This window comes from Ischnura elegans, chromosome 12, assembly GCF_921293095.1.
Source record: "Ischnura elegans chromosome 12, ioIscEleg1.1, whole genome shotgun sequence".
NCBI classification, from domain to species: domain Eukaryota; kingdom Metazoa; phylum Arthropoda; class Insecta; order Odonata; family Coenagrionidae; genus Ischnura; species Ischnura elegans.
In genome coordinates this window covers 5,597,895-5,615,979 of record NC_060257.1, presented here as the reverse complement: position 1 = coordinate 5,615,979, position 18,085 = coordinate 5,597,895, and the positions used below count along the sequence as shown (strand labels likewise).

General features: G+C 38.5%; 1 protein-coding gene across 1 annotated transcript in view; it reads right to left on the bottom strand.

The window, feature by feature from the left end:
• Positions 1-560: 560 nt before the first annotated feature.
• Positions 561-18,085, bottom strand: part of LOC124169718 (zinc finger MYM-type protein 3) — an 82,753-nt gene continuing 65,228 nt past the window's right edge. Inside the window, exons 14-22 of the mRNA XM_046548405.1 lie at positions 13,610-13,765; positions 12,445-12,590; positions 10,574-10,793; positions 9,862-9,987; positions 8,476-8,597; positions 7,522-7,657; positions 7,071-7,170; positions 6,312-6,501; positions 561-1,379 (exon numbers count right to left, since the gene is read on the bottom strand). Coding sequence (XP_046404361.1) covers positions 1,356-1,379; positions 6,312-6,501; positions 7,071-7,170; positions 7,522-7,657; positions 8,476-8,597; positions 9,862-9,987; positions 10,574-10,793; positions 12,445-12,590; positions 13,610-13,765 — 1,220 coding nt within the window. The 3' untranslated portion in view covers positions 561-1,355. The remainder of the gene's footprint in view (positions 1,380-6,311; positions 6,502-7,070; positions 7,171-7,521; positions 7,658-8,475; positions 8,598-9,861; positions 9,988-10,573; positions 10,794-12,444; positions 12,591-13,609; positions 13,766-18,085) is intronic.

Genomic DNA, 18,085 nt, shown 5'->3' with positions numbered 1-18,085 from the left:
CACAAGTTACAGCAAATTACCAGATGATTTTGTCAGAAGTTGGGGAAGTTTCGCTATTGATCCTGATGCTATATGCTAACTATCTACATATGCAGTTTGTAAACTTTGCTCCGAGCACATTTCCCGTGGCACTTCAAAATCAAAATCGACTACTTCTGTTTTCAGTGAACGCCTGTTCAATACTGCAGACAATACTCCTGTCAAAAAAAAGAGTAGATTAGACCCAGATAGGGTAAATATGTGGAATTTTTTAAACCAAAACCTGGGGAAAGAACCAGTGGCCGCCTGATGTCATTGGTCGATCACGCATTCTTTAACAAAGTGTTATTAAAACAAAGGCAAATTCACCGCAGCTTTCTATCTCTAAGATAACAAGTCCTCAGCCAGCCGGGATTTTCAGTCATGGTGGCTATTTTAATTTGCTCATCATGACATACCTTTTCCTGATGCTATGGATGAATTTTCATGACTTTTCCCTGAATCATGTAACTTATAATAACCCTGAATCAGACACATATACACACTCAAACATTAACGGAAATAAAATTTTTGACTATACATATGTTAAAGGTGATGTACTAATTCATTTTATTACCATGTAAAATATAAGTTATTTGTGAATCACCAAGCAAAAAATTGCATAACTTCACATTTCACAATATTTCGCAAAGAATATTGTTTAACACAAGTCAATACTCAAGAATTCATGCACACAACAATGAGAATTGAGTTCGGTGGAGATTTTATGGTCATGATGTCCCTATTTATATACACCTTGGTGGAGCTTATACAGTGTGCTTGCTTCACACAATAATCAGGATTTTTTTTAAGCCATTGACAAATGAACACTCAAAAAAACCAAAAGTGTAACACATACCAATATCAACAGTTTTTCATAACACCAGCTAGAACCAAACTTTAATGTTGAATAAATTTATTGAATAACAGGAAACTTCATCATCATAATTTACAGGACACAGCTGAAATACAAATGTGCTCACGTTCCTAGCAGTAGAAAGGTAAAAAACAATTTGTGTGTTGTTCAAAAATATTGTGATCACATCTTATTGCTACGGCCCCCATTATCAATTCAGATCATTTGGAATGGATAAGCAAAGTAAGCTAAAAATCAACATAAAAACCAATGTTTCGAGAGGAGGTTTATACAACACTGAATATAATTGTATGCATATTCAAAGGATTGTCCACAACAGAGGAGTACAAACCACAGAAGATAGTTTATGTCACTTGCCTTTCGTTTTGTACAAACAATATTCAGTAACTTATCTCAGAAGAAGTCACTTTTCACTTGATTGGAGCTGCTTCAACCATGGCTACCACTTGTTGTCAAATCACTAATTCGAAGTTTCCTTCTCATCCTAAAAAGGTATACAATGAATACAAAAATTAAAAACAAATCTTGTGGAATTGCTGCACAATGCATGAAATGGAAAAAAAAACAGCTATGTAGACCAAAAATTAAAGATAAAAATGTCAAAACGCGTATTCCCTAGGGTATTTATTTACATGTATTCATGGCAAATATGATCGCTGTATTCTCACAGAGAGTCCAGCATAATCAAAGCAGAAAAATTCACAATGCATAATTCCTGGTTTTCCAGTGAAATTATATGAAATTATGTGAAATATGCCAGGATAATCTTATGTGATTACTGTGATAGATAAGAATTTTAAAATACCCAAGATCACTCCAATACATTTAAATAATAATATATTTATGTACTGGGTGTGCAACTAGTTCCCGCTGTTTTTTTAAATGAAAATACAACTTAACTGTGAGAAAATGGTTATAAATGAATCATTCAAAGTATGTATTGTCCATCGCTAGCTACAACTTCTAGCTATCGTTGTGACAGATCTCGAATACCGTAACAGTAAATTGTTCATCTTTTGAGGCTATCCACGAATCATGCCATTTCTCGAAGTCTGCGATATTAGTGCAACTGCCGATCAGCCAGACTATGTGCCATCGAACGGAACAAGAAATAATCGGACAGCACAATATGTGAGGAATGTGGTGGGTGGGTAAGGACTTCTCATTTGAGCATTTTGGTTTTGATGGATTTGGCAGCATGAGGTTTGAGCATTCTCATGTGGTAAAATCACTTTTTCGAATCACAAGGAATCACCTCCCACTCAGAACGCAAAGCAAACAGCAAAATTAGAACCCAACGGCAAATATGACATCACACACCTGTCTCCCAAATTGGCGCATGGAAAGCTGCCTTTGAAACTTGCCTATGGCAGAAAACTATGCCTTGCCTTCGATTCACTGAAGCTCAATGAATAAGCTTTATTCGCCCGTTTATAAGAAGAGAATAGTTATGGAACGATATTGGTTAACTATTAAATGCTAGGTTTGAAATGGCTGCAGCAAAACCTTGCAAGTTCTCCATTGTACATGGGGAGAAGTGGTACCCCGCACGTCATCCCCTAAGAGTGCAACACTAGGCTTGTAAACTCAGAAAATACACACCAATCATAAAAGAATGGAGTTGTTTTGAACATGGGTTACATGAAAACAGAATTACTTACAGCTTATGTTGTCTATTCTTCAAAATTGTTGACTCAAACTAGTACACGACATGATAATTTCAATAAGCGTGTTATTAGTGGTTAGACAAGAGAGAAACCCAGAGTCGACATTAGGCTGCTGCTAACGATAGGAAGCATGGGGACCAGGGCACAGGGGGCTACACTTGAAGAGCCCTCCTAAACGCCTCCTCATCACCTTAATTTCCCTCGCCTATAGCAACCCTGATTAATGGACCTTGATAGATAAATATACACTAAATTCCGAAGTAGTACAATGCAAACTCAAGGATAACGCACACGTCAACCATTGGTTGCTATCCACATGTCTAAATTTCAAATATAGCACACACTTATACGCATGCAGGACACCCACAGACCCTTGACTACTGAAATTCATATTCTCGGAACCATTGAAATTCATACACAAGATCATCATATTATTGATTTAACTTTTGAATGCTCTTAGATATACAGTAAACTCTTGATTTTACGAAGCAGGATTTTACGAAGTTTTCGATTATACGAAGTGATATTGCGGTCCCGGTGAAAAGCCTATGCTAAATACATGGCGCTATTCGATTATACGAAGTTTCGATTATACAAAATGTTTTGAATTTACGAACCTCGGCTCGGTCCCTAGGAGCAAATGGCATTCGTTTATACGAACTACGGCGAAAAATTTATCAACAAAACTAGTTACGCCGGCGTAAGTAGCTAAAAAATCAGCGCTTCCAACTGTGGTCCATCAAAAGTGCGAAATCGTAAATGATAATGCAACTTTGGAGAGAAATGGGTCGCCAAAAACCTCACTGAGGGAATTTAGGGGGAGTAGGAGTTAAGTTAAAATATCGCGGCTGACATTATGCCCCTATTTACGTGCCTGTTCGTAAACATAGCATCGACAATAATTCGTAGTTTAACATGTCAGGAAGGTCGCGTGGAGTATTTCGTACACCCCTAATTAACCCTTTGCACTGCTGTGAATGTACTTCGAAGACTACTTGACTACTTTTCGCCGAAGCACTTCGAAGGGTCCCTCATCCGGGACCCTTTCCTCGACGAGCTCACCCTCGCTGGCCCCTGAAACTGGGCTATTTTTTAATGCATTACCTGACGCAACCCTGGGTTTCAAAGGGCAAAGGTGCCATGGGGGGGAAAAGAGTAAAGTGCGTGTTACTGTGGGGCTGTGCGTCAACCAAACGGGCACGGACAAAATAAGCCCGTTGTCATTGGGAAATTTGAAAGGCCACGGTGCTTAAAACATGTAAAATTGGAAGCCCTCCCCGTTTTTTACCATGCAAATAAAAACAGCTGGATGACCCGAGAAATTTTACAGCAAACGGTTATACGTCTACAGAGAAAAATTGCTGGAGAGAACAGCAAAATTGTTTTAATAATGGATAATGCCACCGTTCATAAATACATGGAAGATCTAAAATTGGCTAATGTTCGAGTCCTCTTTTTACCCCCGAACTCGACTAGCAAGTCCCAGCCCTTGGACCAAGGCATTATCCAGGATTTTAAAGTCCTACACCAGAGAAGCTTGAGCGGTATTACTTGCGATGGATCGGTATGTATACATTCATCTATTTTGCTCATGTGCGTTTGGATATCGATTTAGATATTTTTATTCATGATTATCATTCTTTCAAATCTATTTGTTACTTTTATAAATGGGAACAGAAATTAATAACATCCCGAAATGGACGTTGATACATGCAATCCGCGCCATAATATCTTTTCGTGTATATATTGGCCTTTGTGAATGAACAACTTAAATATCTTAAGTACTGGGCTCTATTTACCGCCAATTTATATTTCAGGCTTCTCGTAATGAAGACGCACTTCCAAGTCTAACCATGAACTTTCTTCTCACGCGCTTCCCCGTTCTCCCATGCTGGGGTCCTGTCTTTCCAAAGCCGTCCCTTCCCTCCTGCCGCCTTTGGCTGATCTTGCTGACACCCACCTTACGCATCCCAAACCCCTCCTTCCCCAGCATTTCCCATTCACTCCCTCCCTAAGGAGACTGAGCTTGTGTGCCTCGCAAAAAAATACGGCCCCCAAAAGTAGACTGAGGCAGAGCTGAAGGCCATTTCCCCACCCTTCTTTGACCTGCCCCCTTCACCAGTCCTTGTGCTGACCACACTTCTTCCCTCAGGCAATCCCCATCCCACTCTTATTCACCCCACCCACTGGGAACGTTCCCCGATTGTGGAGAAGGGCATGGTTCATCTTTACCTGCAACGGGGGGGAGTTATTAACCGGAGAGAGGCGGAAGAAGTAACTTCCACTATCGGGAAAATGGTGCCGCGCTTATAATTGTCTCTCTTCTTCTCAGCTGACTTTTCGATTGAAATTAATTTCTTTGCTCTTTCCACACTATATTTATTTACGATTATGGCGCCACTATTTTTTAGTGCTAAAACTAAGAAAATCTTCTCTCTATGTCAATGATCCTTTGCCTAACTTTCAATACGGCGGAGAAAGGAACACGAAAACTAAATGAGGTGATGGTACAGGTTTTTGCGAGTCATTTTTTGGGAATTCACGCTAGCGAACCAATACTTAACCACGTTGAGAAATGATAAAACGTCTCTTGTAGGAAAACAATCAATGTGGATAATAACGTTTCTATCTATATTTCTCCGATACTGTAAGATGTTTCTCCTGTCGTTTTCCGGTTGGAACCTTGCTCCTGTCGGCATAAAAGGAGAGAAACATACTATATGAACAGGTCACCTCACACCCGGTATGAAGAATACAGTCCTGATGAAGAATTAAGTCTTTTATGGCAACGTCTGCGAAGATGATGGAACACAGTAGTCGGACGGAGAACTCAAACAGAATTTACTTCAAATATTCGCCAGAAGATAATCACATCCTACGTTATTTATGATCGTAATTGAATCTCAGTGAAAATAGAGCACATTCTGCTGAAAATACGAAGTAACTCGAAATATAACTTACGAAGGTTATTTTGGAAACGGGCTAAGACCCTTGTTTTTCTTTTTTTCTCGTCACTGAGCGATAGAGGGCGACATAAATGGCGGTTAGGCCGGCTGCCGCTAAAATTCCGTGGGTGTCAGAAACAAATATCTATCTTTTGCATACTAAATAGTAGCTATTGGCTCCTAACCACAAATTTATTACTGTTAATTCTTATAATAAACATTGCAATTCATTATTTGATTACGTTTTCTAAACTGGTCGGGAATTTCTTTAGCGATCGTTGATGTTGAAGTATGAACGAGAAATGGGAATTTTATGGTGGTATAATTATTTAACGATCTTTCACAGCATAAATTGATAACAATAAGCCTTTTCTATGAATTATACCGAGAATAACCACCGAAAACATTTAAATAAGACCACTAAAGACAAAAAACGGCGGAAGAAACAAAAGCGAACATTTTTTTCGTGACTTATGAAAAAGGTTTGAATTTACGAAACTCGATTTTACGAAGTGCCAATTTTCCGGTCCCACTGACTTCGTAAAATCAAGAGTTTACTGTATATCACAAAGGACCTAATCAGTAATTATTATGCGTGAAGAATACTTGTTCACCATATGGATAGGAACGCATCAAGTCACTTGAATATTTTACAAAGAAACCACACATAATGCACGAGTTATACTAGAGAATTTAGTTTAACTATTAACTCCTATCACAAACTTAGGAAAATATGGTGGCTATAAGAGAGAGGAAAACCAAATATCATTAGAACTACATTAGGAATGGTTGCAAGAATAATACCTCCATAGAATCAGCCATTTCATCAGCATAAGACTTGTTCACTTCCTTGACCATCTGGATTCGATGCAATATCTTGGCCAAGGCATCAGGTCCAAGTGCAGTGCTCGAATACCAAACGGGACTGTCAGGAACACAGGCCCTCTCCGGCAGCAAGTAGAAGAAGTCACCCACCTTTTTTAAAGGGTCTGGGCTGTGGAACACATTTGGACACTTCAGATGAAGAATGATTGTGCATATACAGGTATTCCTCGCTTAACACTAGAGATATTTCAAATTACAAATCTCTCACAGAATTTTTAACTTATCACACTATGAGAACTCTTGGCTTTATATTATGGTACTTAAGGGAGCCCTTAGCCCTATTTGAGTCACTAGCCTGGATAATTGTGATTTTACAGCATATTTAAAATAATTGTCTCAGTACTCCAAGAGCAATAAGTTGGCGAGAGAAAATTCGAATGAAAAGAGTGGATACACTTTGAGGAATTCGGTGAAGGTACACTAGTATCTGCAGGAAACTGACAAGCAATAATGCAGAGGTGAGAGGTGATTGGGCCAACACAGACACAAAACATCTGCACTGTAAGCATTTCAGCAAAACTAGGGATACCAATATTCCAGCTGGTTTGACATCTACAGGTCTAACATAAGTATCACAAAGGATACTTTCAAATTATGACTTTGAGTAGAATTTGAGCATGCATCTACACATGCAGTTCTAGCTGGCTTCAGAAGTGCATAATGATAATGGATTCTTACCACTTTGACATATAAAATTCATAATGTTTAACAGGACAGCGGATCGGAATCGAAGTGTTCTCCTCTTGCTCATACACTTTCTTCTTGGCATGACTTTCATCTGAAAATAATGCACAAGGTGATTTGTAACACATTCAAAAACATAATGCCTGCAGGGATACCTTAAATACATGGTTGATCAAACATGATTTGAAATTAAACAATCCAAATAAATTAACTAAACAAGATCCAGAAACTCTTTATTCAAGAAATAGTGCTATTAATAGAATTGGGAAATGGATTGATATAATTACAATTTTGACCAAAAAAATTCTCCTGGCTGTAAGTGCAGAACAAGGCTCTATACTTTAAAACACCAAGTGTGACTTTTGATCGTTAGATAGCATAGCGTGGGTTGGAATTATGGCTTTCAAAGTTCACCACCCCATTCCTCTCGCTCATTCGCACTCACCATTCGCTGTTTTCGGGAGAATGAGACGCAACATGGAGGCAGTGGCTTCGGCATAAGAGTTGCCGTGCTTCGAGGGAGGCTTCTTCCACACCTTGATGACGTTGGCAAATGTCAGTTGCGAGTGCTCCTGCACAGTCTGGAATTGAAACGAACATGAATTGTGGGATAGGATCACATGATATCAGAGGTGAAACACCGTATTTGTATAATGAGCAAAATTGCAGACAGTAAAAGTGCATAATAATAAGCAAGGCTAGCCAGAAAAGCACTTATCTGTTACTTGCAAATTAACACTTGAAGCTTTGCTTATTGATCTCACTTCAAGATTACATCCGAAAGCTTTACATGGTTTTATTTTAATGTGCATAACTTTTGTTCAGAGCCATCTGGAAAGTCATGTATTAATTTGGTGAGAGACTCTGGGAATGGGCACTAATCCATATTTGGTGACTCATGTTTCCATTTCCAACTGTAATATATATAATTCTGAAATGCCTAGGTTAAACTGCATCTTAAATACTTTTTGCAAAAAAATCTGTATGATATTCAATAAAATTAAATATAAATTACAAGTAAAATACAAAACAGAAAATTACCAACAACGAACAACTTTAACTTGCATTAAATTTTTGAAAAAAATAAAATAACTAAGTTAAGTTTTGGATAAACTGTTCCCACACCTGATAAGAAGACTCTTTCAAAATGAAGAGCAACTTTTATGGCTAGAAATATCACACGTGTTCCTCCCCTCTGCTTCTCGGTCTACTCCTTGAGAGCATTTACAAATTTCAAGGGCTCAACCATGAATTTAATCTTTTCTTGCAGTGCCTCTGGAGCTTTTACGTGACCATAAACAGATAATTCCACGACTCCCAGCCCTAATTTTTACTTCCCAGAACCCCAATGTAAGGATAAGCTGGTAGACATGACAGGTGAATGGGGTGGGTAGCTTACCCAGAGGTGGAAATACTTGGTGTTGAAGAAGACGAGGGTGGAGAGGAGGACGTAGGGGGAGTGCGCGCCCAGCTGCTGGCTCTCCCACAGATGCTCCTCCTCCACACGAGTCTCGAGGAGTTCTGCAAAACGAGAACGCAAAACGCGTGAAAAAGAAACACATTTCATTACATACCGAGATACATGAACCCCTCAACCAACAGTTTCCGCTGTGACATGACAGGGTATCAGGACCCAGAGTTTCTGTCGATTATCTTCGGGGACTCCACAATGGAGAAATCTATTCTCACATAGCCTTTAGCATCATTTCCTAGGGTTCATCATCTAAGGCCTAGGTCATTTTATGGATTCAGAAAAGAGCCATTTGGCTCATGACTTTTTCTAAACATGACACCCCATGCCATTCCCTGTTCAATAAATTGGATACATTACCAATGCCAAGTTACAAAAAGAAATCTTTCTCAGTATGCTAAGAACTATGGTATTCACCATTATTTTACTTGATAGATGGATCAGCTGCACGTAAAACACTCAGAATGCAGGGGCTGGTGCAAATTGTGTGGGCTTTCAACTCTGCAATGAACTGCCAGCTTAACTCAAGGCTCAAAAAAGTGTACATAGCTGCATTTAAGATTAATATGCTAAGATATCTGAAATCAAAAATGTTTTCCTCCAAAGGGACGTGTCGAGTGATGGAAAAAGGGATGGGATTCCCATCCCTGGAGCCATTGCGGAAAATTATGGCATGAAATTTTAATTTTTCTGTCATCGTTGGAGCGATTGGTGGAGCTATAGCTCGGAAGGGATGGAAAATGATTGTGATTCAGGCTTTACTTACAATTAAGCCCTTCAGCTCCAGGAAGCACACATTTATGAGTGCACCAGTGATTGTGGGAAATACATGCAAGAACGTAAGACTATCACCTGTTACCTCCTCTCCAAGACCCTGCTTATCTTTTTTACCCAAACTCTGCATATTGACTCTGGATGAAAGAAATTAGATGAATCAAAGAGGATTAACCACTACGGGTAAACATCAACCGATTTCATTGGTGGTTGGCATCAAATTGAACATAAAATTATGGACAAACTTAACATTGCATCTGTTTTGTAAATTTTGGCTGATGAAATGAATACTATCTGAAAATCTACTAATCCATCCCATAATGCAGTGGGTGGGGCCCTTCTCAGGAAAAGAGTCGGGAGGGGATTACAAGGATCTCTTGCCTGCCCTGACCCTCCCGGTAGAAAGAAAAGGGCTCTGGCCACCATGGCACTACACACACACACAGAGTGGAAGACTTGTGATCTAGAATCCGCAGCTGAAGGGTCAAAATCTACACCCTCCAATAACAGGCAACATTCAAATCATGAAACCAGACTTACTTGTCTCCTTTGTCAGAGGTGGAAAGGTAGTAGCCACCTGATCTAAACATTCCGTGAACTTTTCAAAGTAAAGGTCAGTAAAGATATTGTCAATGCGACCATTCTCCATGAGGTAGTGCTGGATCCCTAAAACATAAACGTCATGACACAATTAATCTTCATCACTACTGTCTCATTAAACATTTCTCAAATGTTTCAATGCTTGACAAAGAAGACCATTGATTCCTTTAATTAAATATCACTACTTAGATTATGTTTAGGAATTCAAGTATGTTAAATTGCTTGAAAATATGTATAGATTTGAGGAAATTGAAAACACTTGGTGCTGACACAAATTTTAATTGAAAGAGCACAAGTAAACCAAGACGTAAGTGAGGTTGTTAACCATCCAATACTTGCTTAACACACCTTCCAACTCAAATCACTCACTCAGTGATTCAACCAGAAGGTTGGCTTTGAAAGGTGAGGGTAGAGCTCACCACAAACTAATCCACAGGCTTGTGAATTTCAAACATTCTGGGTGGAGGGCCAGTTCCTTTCCCTTGCACTTTAAGGATTTTATTATTGTGGTTTCGGAAGGCTTCAACCGGGATTTGAACCTGGGACCTCTCGATCGACAGGCAAATGCTCTATCCACTAGGCCACCACGCTCCCCTCAAACCCATGCATCCACACGAAATTATAATCTTAGACAAAAGTGATTGAGACTTACCCAAACAAAAATAAAATATGGTATCAGGAGCATACATGCCACCTCCTGGCTTTCGAACTTCTTTCACAAACAAGCACAGAGCGTAATTTAATTCTTCTAGAGTCATCTGCAACAGTTCTGTCTTGAAAAGTTTCAACCTCCTCGAATTGGAGGTCACCTTGCTCAACTCGGAATTCTTCTGCTTCACCCACACCTGCCATGCACTCACACCCAGCGTAGCCTGTAACAAAGAAGCAGCCAAGTCAATTACATAACCCTTTCCCCCTCTCTCACAGCAATTTCCATCATCACTCCCAGAAAACCCAATTCAAGAATGGATCAGGCGTTTGCAAGAAGAGACAAATTCTTTTATTAAAACAGAACACTAAACACTGTAAAAGATGAACATGAACATAAAAGATGACTGTAAACACCATTTAATCTAGAGTGATAAAGATTTACATTATCTCCAGTACAGAAGTGAAATTAACTCGAAATATAATTTTTTAAATCTTGCATGCCAATACACACGGGCATTACTTAATTGAGCATCTTGAGTAGCACGGTGAAAACTGAAAGGTGATATAATGGCACATTGAGCATCTAAGAATTGATATGTACAACATTCACCTCCAATAGCTTGCAAACTAACTTTGTGGAAACTCTTCATTCATGATTGCATGATTGGATCAACGTTATGTTTAATTCAAACAACTTTTAATTTAGGAAACCTCAACCAGTCTAACTCTCAGAAGTCATAATCAAGGGATTTTTTGCTGACATGAGAGGATGACATTTGAGTGTAGAAAATGATCGTGATTTACTGAATAAATAGCGATACACAATTCACAAAGTTTTTACCTATTTATTTAACCACAAAATACCACATTTCTCTCAATGCCCCAAAAGCCTCAATTTTAAACTAAAATATTAGGAAAAAATGTGAAATTCAAGGAAAGCATGAAGGCCATTCATGCTCAAGTAATCCACTAAAGAACAGATCCATTCCCAGAGGAGACTTAGAGAGCCTTAAGCGATGAAAATTACCATAGCATATCTCAAGGTGAAATGATTAAGTTTTAGTCCCTAGTAATTATAAAATTTTGAAGTTAGACAGGAAAAATTGCTGATTTTCAAAGGAATTCTATGCTATCATTGAATTGATATAAAAGTGATTTAGAGAGGAGATTAAGAGCTCAAATGATACTATTTATAATCCTTGTAACTCACACTACATATTAGATACACTTTTGGTAGTTGAGTTTCCAACGATGACTAGAATTAACTCCTACCTTCACAAAATTGTTAAAATTCCCCATACTTTCTCACTGGTATGATCCCTCAGTGTTGAGGTTTTGGAGAGTTACTTCCAAGGTCAGGTACGATGAAGTTTTGAGATCACTGGTTTAATTAATGAAAGTTCATCAAATAGGACGAATTAAACTGTGGCTCAGAGGAAGTGAACACAGAATCACAATAGGACAGAGAGAATCTCTGGCGAGATGAGCTGATCACGAATAGAATGAAGAAATTGTGGCCCAGAGGGAGTGAACACAGAGTAACAACTGGATAGAAAGAATCTCCGGCGAGAAGAGCCCATCACAAGTTGGATTGCATGTGGGATAGCCTGACAACCCGTTGAAATGAAGGATGTGAAATGTGAGAGGGAGAGATATCATTAAATTTATTTACATACTATTAATCTCCACTACCTTGAAAACAGTGAATTTAAGGCTTTTAGAGCAGGGGAATGTAACAACCAACAAAATAGGATGGTCACAGACACCCATGCTGTGGACAGGGTGAACATAACGAGGCAGGTAGGACTCAAAAGCAGCAAATATTCACTTTGGCTGTCGAGGACTTCACCCCAATGCCGGCAATCATCCTACCTTCAAGTTGTTGGGGTCGTCTTCGATTTCCTCCTCTGTTGGTTGTGGGGTGGACGGCTGAGAGCGCTTTGGCCTGCACCTCTGCTTCCTCCCCTTGTCCTTCCTCGTCTTGTCGTCCGACTGCTCGTCGTCAGCACGCATCTCATCTGTCCACATCACAACAGGAATATTTAATTTATTTCAAAGAAAAGGTACACAGGAAGAACTTCTATCTAAAGGGCATTTAATACAATAATAACTTCACAAAAAAGCTTATAAAATTAAAAATCAAACAGTAACAAATCAAAAATCTGTGTTTATCAGGTAATTTGGTTGCTTAGCATTAAATGAGACGATGCCAAGTCAATAAAATTTCTATTGATACAGAAAAGGGATTGATATCAGACGGGATAGAATTAATTAAGGGAGAAAGACGGTAGAAAAAGGAAGCGTAATAATTGGCAGGTTGAGTACAGTTTGAACTGGTGTGGCAGGAAGGTACACGGTATTTTGATGAAGGAATCAATATCAAGGCCGTCGAAGAGGGAATTATGGGCGTTGCAAATGAAATTTATGTCAAATTGGAATGGGAGACTGGGGAAGTGATCGAGAGGATAAAACTGCATTTGTAGGTGCCACAAGGAGGTTTAAGTTTCTGTATTTTACAATTTTTGCAAAAAAAAAAGTCATTACCCTGTTAAGGGTTAGTGGGCACAAAGGAGGTACGTAAGAAATGGGTAGCAACATTTTCATTATAGATAAGTGTTTAGGCTTCGAATTTCAGGATTAAATGATTACGTGAGTAATTAATAATTATTCCCCACTAAAAGATAACAAAATCAAATGTGATGGATCCCATAGAAAACAAACAAGAAGATGGTGAATGCTGGTATTCCAGAGCTGGTAGACATGAGAGTTGAATAAAACTGAATTGGAATTGATAAAACTGTATTTATACATATTCCAAATTCTATGAATAGAACTGTTGTTGTTGATGAGTAACTACACTGGTTGCTAAACCTTCCACTTAAATGCCATGCTCGAAGTCCTTTCTAGAAATGGTCATACTAATTTTAGTGGGCAATCAATTTCTCAACTTAACTGTCTTTACTGTGGCCATGAATGCAATATGTAGCCCAACTCAATTATTCCAACTGAAAAAAGCGTACATGTACTACACACATACCTTCACTGTAAGCAGGTCCACACACTTCCAAAACAATAATTCCCTCCTCCAGATCGACTCCCACGTCTGGTAGCTCCGGTTCGCTTGCCATGGAGCTCTCATCATTATCCATATCTCGGTCACTCCCAGCATCACCTTGGAATGTGTCGATGTTACCTGGAACAAAATGTAATGTTGTTCGTGAGTTTGAAGCCAAGAGCATAAGCTAATTATAGTCATACTCCTAGATTACAAGAATAGTCAATAACTAGGGTAGCCAATGTCTGGAAGAAGAAGAAGAAAATGTTTACTATGCCGCATAGATTAAGTTATCGATTTCAGGAGGAAACTTAAAACACAATTACAAAAAATGAAAGTTATTCCTGCACTTAAAAAGTCAGCCATCAAATTATAGTTTATTTTTAAAAATTACACATCCCCAGTAACCTTAAAAACAACCACATCCAATTCATTGATTATAATTCCCCACTTTACCTTCCTCGCATATAAAGTACTTAAGAAAGTATGTTAGTCAAGGATAATACGAAGCAATTTAACACCAGTGCTGAAGTACATGGGCATGTTCATTTCTACTGCCATTCTCTGCCCTGTACAACATTAGTCCCTTTCATAAGATTCACAAAGGTAATTTAGTAAGCATAAAAAATCCTTCTTCAAGGACTACTTTCAAGAGAGCTGTGAACATTTTTCTGAAGGAAAATTGAGATTATAGTGTTAAAAAGTTTTTGAAGGAGTTTATGGCAACAAAAGCAACTCATTTCATGATTCAATATGTATGTTTTGAATTTTCTCCACTTATCCATACATGCTTTATCTTCCGTTACATCACATTTTACACGTTAAGTATTGGGGCCAATAAAATAATATTGTTTTTTCCTAGGTCTGTTCAGAAAATAATGGGAATTAAATTTTTAAATTTCTTTTGAGTTTGGAGAGTCAATTTTTAAAATTGTTTACTTTGTCTCTGGCAGCCACTAAAGTTACACGTGTTTTTATTAGCTCAGTGAATTTCAACTCACACTTCATTGCCTGTTCGTGAATTTTTGGCCAAAAACAATAATGAAACAATACCACTCGTACATGCTCCGGTCTAACCTATGCAGATTGAATAAAGATAATATCTTTCTTAAAAGACATTATAATGCTTATTTTTATTCTTTCATTGAAATTTTTCTTAATTTTCTGTAATAAGTAAAATATTATTAAAATAAGTACAGCCGCTCTTGATTTATAAATGGTGTAACTAAACAGCTCATTGATTATTAGGCGGCACAAAGTTCCCTGGGTCAGCTAGTATCAGTTTCATACACATATTTAAAAAAAAAAACTAAATTTCCAATAATTTTCTGAACACATCTCGTATACGTGGGAATGTCAGTAAATGTCAGATGGCCAGTATTTTTTGTTGATAAAAACTTCCGGGTTTCTCCCAGCAAAGCTGTTCAGGGGCGCAGCTAGGAATTAAGGCTGGGGGGGGTTTAGATGCAACTAATACCAGGGTGTGTGGGGGTATGGAATACCCACCAGGATAAGCAGTAGGTGCAAAATTAATAACTTGCGGAATTTTGAGACAAATGGTTCAAAATGGTGAGTTTTACGGCTTTCTTAGGGATATTTTATTAATCCTTACACTATCATATTAGTAATATAAATCCAATTAAGTAAAATGGATCAAACTTAAAAATTTCTCTGAGCTCTTGGGGGGGTTTTATCCCCCAAAATCCCCCCCTCGCTGCGCCACTGAAGCTGTTGGAATACTAAGCTTCCCAACCAATGTTGGTTGCTATTTCAAGGCAATGCGAACAGCAAGAGTTTTCATTACATTTATAAATAGCATTTAAAAGAAGGAGTGCAAGGTGTGAAGGTGGAAAGTAGTGCGAGGTAACATAGGCCATTTTTTTTGCAAAATAATATGCCTCCACACACGGCCTATTTTGAGGCTGGCTTCCCCCTTAAAATTGACTTTATCTCATTTTAGCATCCTCACTGCTTCTCCAATGAGCATGGGTTCAAAACGTTTTACCTTGTCAACAATATCTCTCTTCTCTGAGCCAAATTTGAGGCCCAGTGCTGCATGCTCACCAATTGTGGACTTCATTGTCTGCCACAGATGAATCCTGAATACCTGAATGCTATTCTAGGTGCACTTTTATGCAACTGCCAGTTTAATTTTTGGACAAATGACATTGAAATTCGTACATCCCTTCAACATGTAAGGGTATCCAGAGTGTACACACCTCCCAGGACCTATCTTTTTGCTGTGACGGAATCCTTGCAAAAAACTGATACTCTTGAAATTTTCAAGGAGTGTATAAAGTGTTGACCACCCTATTCAAAATCTGCCAATATATCAGATATTAAAAAATTACACAAGAGAAAATAATTAAAAGGCAAAATTTTCAAAATTGACATCCAGGCAAATGTCAAAACAGTCTTCTTGCCCTGATAGCCACCTACCCTGTGTGTACATCATGTATGAATGCCACTCGATGCATCAAAGGTCACATACAGGATTTCACTCTTAACTCTGACACCCTCTGTTACTGTACCAGAATATGTTACAATATTCATGCATCCTACATATGAACAAAAAAATCATCAATGGAGCCATCAAACAAGTGTCTCCATCTGTATAACTAACTTCTTCATGTACTAAAACAGGAGTATTGTAAAATTTTAAAGTAGTTTATAATTTTTTTAAGAAAATAGTACTACACAGTGAATAAGTTCTCGAGAGACTCTTTTAACTTATGATACATACTTATTTTTACCATCCTATCTCATGGATTTTTACACTATTGACTTAGCAGACAAAATCTACTCACTATGAATCATCAAAAACATGACACAAATAGGTTTGTGTACCTGATTGTTTAATCAGAGTTGACCTTCAAAACAAAATCCTTCATACAAAGTTAAAAAGCAAGAGGCAGTGGCCAGCGGTGGGTAAAAAGCTTAAGCCTGAATCTAACGGCTATTTTTTCTGTCCCTCCTCAGTGATGGCTCCACCAATAGTTTTACAGGAACCTAAAGAGTGATCAGCTGACCTGAATCACACGGTCATTCCCACCATGCCTTCTCACGTCGCTTATTCCTTCACTAACTGTATTTACGATAATCATTCAATAAAAAGTCAAGTGTGAATTACAATCGCCGTTAGTGGCCGTGTGTTCCGATTGGCTGATAGGTGGTACCACTGTGTTAGTTTCAGCAATGGAAAAGGAGACGTGATGAGTGAGAGAAAAAGCGATTGGACAATTCTTCACTAAAACCATCTCAGAAAATGTTTGAATGAAACGGACATTGGAGCTGTTTCCTGGGAAGGAACAGAAAAAAAAGATTGTGTGATTCTGGCTTGACTCTAAGAGCACAAGACAATAATAAGAGAGAAATATGCCCTCAGCTGAATACAGTAAAACCTCTATGTAGTGAACCTCTCTACATCATATCATACCACCCCGATGGTCCCGTCAGATTTACATGTAAAATTATAGGCAAACCTCTTTATAGTGAACCTCTTTATATCGTAAAACCTCCACTTATCATACCAAGGAGACATCCCCGAGACTGCCTAACTAACTCCGCAAATTGCACCTAGACAACTAGAGACCATTAATGCAGCCACGATTACATACATGGAATGACATTTTCAGCGATGAATGTTTCACCCTTATTTTTTTTCTTTTAGACCTTTAACACTTTGAGTACTAACGGCGTAATATTACGCCGCGCGAGGTGTTGCAGAATTTGCGGCTGGCGTAATATTACGACGGGCATTTTTTTTGCATTGTAGCGGCTCCCGCCTCAAAGTTACGCCGCTGGTATTACTCGGATTCATGCATTTGCTCTTATAGGTGAAGTTAATGCCACAAAGTCATATATTTCGTCATATTTTTTTCCTTCAAGACAAAATGTGTCCGAAGGCTCGAAAATCCCTACCTCGTTCGTCATTTGTGTGTTCTTTCGCCAGTGATCACGGAGCGAAATCTCGCCGACGAAGACATTGCCAATCCGTTGAATTGTTTCGACAGCGATGATAGTGAAAGTGATTTTGATGACTCAGAATGCGATGCTGATTACATGCCCAGCAAAGATAGTTCAATAGGTAATTTCCATTTCTTGCGTATAGTAACGCAACCCGCGTGACCTTTTTTTGACTTCTTTTATATATTTTTTTGCGCAATATTTATTCGTACAATTACTGTTTTTCATTGTTTATATGATATTTATTTTAGAGTCTGAAGGTTTGAACGAACCAGAAATGGTGCAAAAACTAAGTAAGCGAGGAGAAGGTCAAAAAATGATGTGCAATCGTTGAGGTGCACCTAGAGGAAGACGGTCAACTAACAGAGGAGCGGGCCCGGGAGGTATTTGGAGTGATATTGACGCAGTTCCCAAGGTTTTTATTTAGGATATGGAACTTAGCTACTTTTCGATCCTCTCTTCTAACAATAATCTTTCCATTATTGAGGTATG